Source organism: Micropterus salmoides, unplaced genomic scaffold (assembly GCF_014851395.1).
Source record: "Micropterus salmoides isolate LMB-PRFRI ecotype aquatic unplaced genomic scaffold, ASM1485139v1 Ms_hic_scaffold_4700, whole genome shotgun sequence".
Lineage (NCBI taxonomy): Eukaryota > Metazoa > Chordata > Actinopteri > Centrarchiformes > Centrarchidae > Micropterus > Micropterus salmoides.
Window position 1 is genome coordinate 4,856 of NW_024044152.1, and position 7,312 is coordinate 12,167.

A 7,312-nucleotide genomic window follows, 5' to 3' on the forward strand; every position below is an offset into this window, starting at 1 on the left:
TCCTTCTCTCCTGCCTCCTTTCCTTCTCTCTCTCCTCCTTTCCTTCTCTCCTGCCTCCTTTCCTTCGCTCCTGCCTCCTTTCCTTCTCTCTCTTCTCCTTTCCTTCGCTCCTGCCTCCTTTCCTTCTCTCCTGCCTCCTTTCCTTCTCTCTCCTCCTTTCCTCCTCCCTCACCTCCTTTCCTTCTCTCCTGCCTCCTTTCCTTCTCTCTCTCTCCTTTCCTTCTCTCCTGCCTCCTTTCCTTCTCTCTCTCCTCCTTTCCTTCTCTCCTGCCTCCTTTCCTTCTCTCTCTCCTCCTTTCCTTCTCTACTGCCTCCCTTCCTTCTCTCCTGCCTCCTTTCCTTCTCTCCTGCCTCCTTTCCTTCTCTCTCTCCTCCTTTCCTTCTCTCCTGCCTCCTTTCCTTCTCTCCTGCCTCCTTTCCTTCGCTCCTGCCTCCTTTCCTTCTCTCTCTTCTCCTTTCCTTCTCTCCTGCCTCCTTTCCTTCTCTCTCTCCTCCTTTCCTTCTCTCTCTCCTCCTTTCCTTCTCTCCTGCCTCCTTTCCTTCTCTACTGCCTCCCTTCCTTCTCTCCTGCCTCCTTTCCTTCTCTCTCTCCTCCTTTCCTTCTCTCCTGCCTCCTTTCCTTCGCTCCTGCCTCCTTTCCTTCTCTCTCTTCTCCTTTCCTTCGCTCCTGCCTCCTTTCCTTCTCTCCTGCCTCCTTTCCTTCTCTCTCTCCTCCTTTCCTCCTCCCTCACCTCCTTTCCTTCACTCTCTCCTCCTTTCCTTCTCCCCTTCCTTCTTTCCTTTCCTCCTCTCCCCCCTTTCCTGTCCCTGTGGTGTTACCTGTATGGAGGGTAAATGTGTGTTACCTGGCGGAGGTGCGGTTGGGAGGCCACGCCTCCTGCATTGAGGGAAGCTGGTAGCAGTAGAGGAGCAAGAAGTGGGAGGAGGAGTAGAGGAGTGACATCACACACACCCCCCTGAAGAGGAGAGGTGGGACCTGGCCTGACCACGCCCACCAGGTACACAACACCTGGAAACAGAGGAGGTAGGGCAGGGAGGAGAGAGAGGGGAAGATGATACCTGGAGGAGCAGAGACAGAGAAGTTAGCTTTAGAATAACGTTCAGCTCATGTAATGTTCTGACACAAAAACAAAGGGACAACCTCTCCAACCTCTCCAACCTCTCCACCCGAACCACCCGGGGTCTCATTTCTAAACTGTGCGTTCGTACAGAACAGGGCTGGAAACGTGCGGACGCCACTTCCCGAGCGAAGGCTGTGATCTCTAACAAACAGAGCTGACAGTCAGTAAACTCTGAACCACGCGGACGCACAGAAAGAGGAGAGAAACGGCGCCTCACACGGCAGAAGGAGGAAACTGTTGGAAATGATGGTGGAACATAAATCCAGATCTGCCCTCTGAGTATTCCAGGCTTAAAGCCTTTCTGAAGAAACAAAGTGGCAAAAAAACATTGCAGCCACAAAAAGATCCAGATTCAGGATCATAAACACAAACGGAGATTCTGTTTCTGCAAAAGAGTCAGATTCATTAATACTCGCATGCAGCAGTTTATTCTCATAAATCAGGTGAACAGGAGACAAATTATATTTAAATCGATTTTTCAGTGCGTCAGTCGAGCAGATAGAGAGTTTCACGTGTTGTTATCACGTTTGTTGCCTGATCGAGTGCCAGCGTGTGGGTGAGACGCGCTGCCTGGAAATAAAACTATTTTATTGTCTTTTCCAACAAGTCATATTTCTTTAACTCGTCAGCAGCTTCGTTAAGCGAGTGGAGTGTTTGTGGAAGTCTCTTTTCAAACGGGGCGACGTCACTACTCAGAGGGAGGCCCCTTCCTGCAGATCGGTTATAAAGGGGCGGAGCTCCGGGGCCCCTTCACCAAAAGTAACGTCAGCGTCCCTGAGTTAGACTCAGAGTCTGCCTCCTTTTCTTCCTGCAGTCAGGACGCGTTAATATTAACCAGCTTCACTCAGCGTCTACATGGGGCTCCCTCACAGGGGCCACATTTCAAGTTGATTGGGATTTATAAGGGGAACATTGCTTAGAAATGTGCGTACGAATGGTTTTATAAGTCTGAATATTTGTTGTCTTTTGGGCACACGTACACTTTTACTGAGGTTTCTACGCACAGTTTTATAAATGAGAGCCCAGGTGTTTCAGCTGTTCCTGTACCTGTCACATTAGAAAGGGTTTAACAGAAATAATATGAAGAGTACAAAGCCCACAGTTCAGCCACCAATGATGAGTCCTGATCTCAGTTCAGATTCCCACAAGAGTCCAGATCTCAAAAAAACCTCCTCTTCTGGATCCAAGTGAGCAAACAGAAAATCTCCCTCTTCATCAGACAAAAGTTAGCCAACGAAAATAAAACCAGAAGTGTTGATGTGTTCTCCTAACTGCTCTCCTGCGCAGTGATTGTGAGGAACCAGAACCTGTGAGCGGCAGACCTGGTGGTGGTTCATGGGGGACTGAAGGGTGAGCGGTACTGATTCCACCGACCGATGCCCAGTTCCCAACCACATAGTAAATGAAAACAAGTATCTTAACGTATATTTGTTTAAACACCAGGGCCGCTTTAGGAGCTACAGCTCTATGTCAACCAAAGTGTTCAGAGGACTCTGTTACTCGCAGACCAAAGAGACAGCAAAAGGGGTCTCAACAGGTCCCAAAGGACAGAGCTTCAGGCAGACAGTGTCTATGGGTGAGTTCTGCACACAGTTAGGGTTCAGAAAGCTTCACAGAGAGCCCGGTGTGCAGGTAGATCCTTCCAGGATGGGCATCACCACATCCTGACCGGCCCAGAGGGAATCACCCAGCTGCACTTAGTCCCTGGTGCAACAGGAGCTCTGAACGATCCTCTAATCAAAGACCAGAACACCTTGGGGATTGGCCAAACCAATTAAAATATATGAAAATGGCAGCAAACACATACGTCTGTTTGTGCTTCAGCGCTGCTCAGTCTCCTGAGAGGCTGCTGAAAGGAGACTCTGAACCTCTTCAGGGTTGTTCCTGTCACAGGTCCAGTTTGGGGTTTCTGAATCTGCAGTGTGCAGAGTGTCGGCATGGTGACTTCAGGATAATGGCTCTGTGGTTCTGTTGTTTCATCAGACTGTGACCAGTCCCAGTGAGCTCTGGGACGTTTGCAATTAGTTTAGGGAGTGGGTCTGGAGTCAGAGGACTTTCAGATAGACCTGGCGGAGGTTCATCAGAGGGCAAAGTGCAGCTGGCGTCCCACTGCGCGACCAGTTCAGCCGGGCGAGCCTGTGTTATGTAGCTAAAACCTTCTGTGCTGGGACGTCCGGCGTCTCCCCAGACTGGACTCAGTGAAATGACCGAGCTGAAGTCCGTCTGAACACGAGAGACCTCAGAGGAGAACCACTGTCCATCACGTGGAAAGAAGTCAGCTGAGGGAGTTCAGCATCTGATCCGGACACCTGCCAGACTCCTCCCTGCGGAGGAGACATGTCTAACTTGGAGGAGACCTCAGGGTCAGACCAGAACAAGCTGGGGGGTTATATCGGATCTGGTCTGGGAACATGTAGCCTGCTGCCACAGTGTCCCAGAGCCAGTAAAGCAGTGCAGAATATACCGGTACCTGTCCACTTGTTTACCTGTGAGTCCCAGTAGAGCCGTCAGCAGGACTTTCCCTCCAGCGGTCGTCATGTTTCCTACAATCTGTCTGGTTTTACAAACCAGTGACTCCAGTTCAACCAGAAGCCTCTTTCTGCCTCCTTCCTCCTCCTCTTCCTCCTCTCCAAGCACAGAGTCCTCCTCAAACATCAGGTCCTCCTGCAGCTGCCCCTCCTCCTCCTGTCCCTCCTCCTGAGGCTGAAAACAACAAGGGTTCATTACTCCGTCACACCTGCAGCTGGTTTGACAGTAATCCAACATGTCGGCCTCGAGTCTGAATAAGACTTTCCTGATTCAACGCGACAATGAACGATATGCGGAGAGAAATGTGAGCCTGCCGCTTTCAGGTCACAGTGAACCATGTTTAACTCACCACTGTGCACTTTCTGTAAATGTTCTGTGGAGTCTGACTGAAGCTGTGAGTACTTTAATGTGACGACAGCAAGCTCCACTTTCACAGAGATGAAGACAGAGGCAGAGTTTCTCTTTGTCCTCCTGGAGTGACCTGGAGGACCGGTGTGCCGTCAGTCTGTCAGTGCTGCTGTCTGCTGGTCTGGTTTCGCCTTAACAGACTCTGACAGGGCTACTAATATGCTGATTGAAACGAAACCTGATCATTATACCCCGTGTGTGTGTGTGTGTGTGTGTGTGTGTGTGTGTCCTGATGCAATCACTTAACGAGGTTACAGTTAATAAATAGCTTACTGAGTTACACACTAATAGACAGGAAACCTTGTTAAGAAACGAGAGGAGACGACATAACGAGGTTAAACCTGCTTCATTAGCGTGCGTTTGTGCGTGTGTGCTACCTGCGTGTGTGTGTCGGCGTTCAGTCTTACGATCAGCCTCCAGGTCAGCAGACCAACGACCAGCACGCCAACATCTGGAAACACCTGTCTCACGGCTGAGCCAGCATCACTTCCTGTCAGACTGACGCAGACGCATTTTATTAGGAAACGTTTCTTCTCGGCAGCAGACACATTTAATATTCAAATATAGAAACAATGCCAAAAATGACAGAATAAATATGAAATAATTAGAATAAAACAAGAAGTAAATAAGTCAAATAACAGATATAAAGGGATTCAGTGTCACATCATAAAAGCTGAAGCTAGAAGCTCTTTCTCTGACAACTTCTCTGTAAAGTCACATTTTCTTTGATTTCTGATGTTCTGAACAAAGAAACAAAACTCTGTCCTTGCTCACACACAGCTTCACGTTCAAAGTGAACCATTTCTGTTCGTACAGATTCAGGACGAGTCCTGCAGAGTGTGTTTCTGAGTGTTTACTGCTGCGTGCAGAGCCGTGTAGTCCAGACAGAGAGACTACTGTCTGAGCTCCTGCTGCACACGCACACAGATACACACTGTAACACACACGCACACACGCACACAGATACACACTGTAACACACACGCACACACGCACACAGATACACACTGTAACACACACGCACACAGATACACACTGTAACACACACGCACACAGATACACACTGTAACACACGCACACAGATACACACTGTAACACACACGCACACACGCACACAGATACACACTGTAACACACACGCACACACGCACACAGATACACACTGTAACACACACGCACACAGATACACACTGTAACACACACGCACACACGCACACAGATACACACTGTAACACACGCACACAGATACACACTGTAACACACACGCACACACGCACACAGATACACACTGTAACACACACGCACACACGCACACAGATACACACTGTAACACACACGCACACAGATACACACTGTAACACACACGCACACAGATACACACTGTAACACACGCACACAGATACACACTGTACACACACGCACACAGATACACACTGTAACACACGCACACAGATACACACTGTAACACACACGCACACAGATACACACTGTAACGCACACGCACACAGATACACAGATACACACTGTAACACACACGCACACAGATACACACTGTAACGCACACGCACACAGATACACAGATACACACTGTAACACACACGCACACACGCACACAGATACACACTGTAACACACACGCACACAGATACACACTGTAACACACGCACACAAATACACACTGTAACGCACACGCACACAGATACACACTGTAACACACACGCACACAAATACACACTGTAACGCACACGCACACAGATACACAGATACACACTGTAACACACACGCACACACGCACACAGATACACACTGTAACACACGCACACAGATACACACTGTAACACACGCACACAGATACACACTGTAACACACACGCACACAGATACACTGTAACGCACACGCACACAGATACACAATACACACTGTAACACACACGCACACACGCACACAGATACACACTGTAACACACGCACACAGATACACAAACACACACTGTAACACGCACACAGATACACGCTGTAACACACACGCACACAGATACACACTGTAACACACACGCACACACGCACACAGATACACAGATACACACTGTAACACACACGCACACACGCACACAGATACACACTGTAACGCACACCACACAGATACGCACTGTAACACACGCACACAGATACACAAACACACACACTGTAACACGCACACAGATATACGCTGTAACACACACGCACACACGCACACAGATACACACTGTAACACCACGCACACGCACACAGATACACACTGTAACACACACGCACACAGATACACACTGTAACACACACGCACACAGATACACACTGTAACACACGCACACAGATACACACTGTAACACACACGCACACACGCACACAGATACACACTGTAACACACACGCACACACGCACACAGATACACACTGTAACACACACGCACACAGATACACACTGTAACACACACGCACACACGCACACAGATACACACTGTAACACACGCACACAGATACACACTGTAACACACACGCACACACGCACAGATACACACTGTAACACACACGCACACACGCACACAGATACACACTGTAACACACACGCACACAGATACACACTGTAACACACACGCACACAGATACACACTGTAACACACGCACACAGATACACACTGTAACACACACGCACACACGCACACAGATACACACTGTAACACACACGCACACACGCACACAGATACACACTGTAACACACACGCACACAGATACACACTGTAACACACGCACACACGCACACAGATACACTGTAACACACGCACACAGATACACACTGTAACACACACGCACACACGCACACAGATACACACTGTAACACACACGCACACACGCACACAGATACACACTGTAACACACACGCACACAGATACACACTGTAACACACACGCACACAGATACACACTGTAACACACGCACACAGATACACACTGTAACACACACGCACACAGATACACACTGTAACACACGCACACAGATACACACTGTAACACACACGCACACAGATACACACTGTAACACACACACACACACACACACAGATACACACTGTAACACACACGCACACAGATACACACTGTAACGCACACGCACACAGATACACAGATACACACTGTAACACACACGCACACAGATACACACTGTAACACACGCACACAAATACACACTGTAACGCACACGCACACAGATACACACTGTAACA

General features: G+C 48.8%; 1 protein-coding gene across 1 annotated transcript; it reads right to left on the reverse strand.

Moving 5' to 3' along the window:
- Nucleotides 1-737: 737 nt before the first annotated feature.
- LOC119888063 (piezo-type mechanosensitive ion channel component 2-like) lies at nt 738-4,597 on the reverse strand. The gene is made up of 3 exons (XM_038698509.1): nt 4,436-4,597; nt 3,608-3,824; nt 738-1,059 (listed from the first exon to the last, which is right to left on the reverse strand). Exons 2-3 carry the CDS (start codon nt 3,774-3,776, stop codon nt 842-844), a joined length of 387 nt encoding a protein of 128 aa, XP_038554437.1. The 5' UTR covers nt 3,777-3,824; nt 4,436-4,597; the 3' UTR covers nt 738-841.
- Between the last annotated feature and the right edge of the window lie 2,715 nt (nt 4,598-7,312).

What these genes read in the sequence shown, in the direction of transcription:
- LOC119888063 (XM_038698509.1), bottom strand. Translation starts at nt 3,776, where the DNA reads ATGTTTGAGGAGGACTCTGTGCTTGGAGAGGAGGAAGAGGAGGAGGAA. An exon ending in GGCTCTACTGGGACTCACAG is followed by an intron (nt 1,060 to 3,607) that starts GTAAACAAGTGG and finishes CTGCTCCTCCAG; the next exon opens with GTATCATCTTCCCCTCTCTC.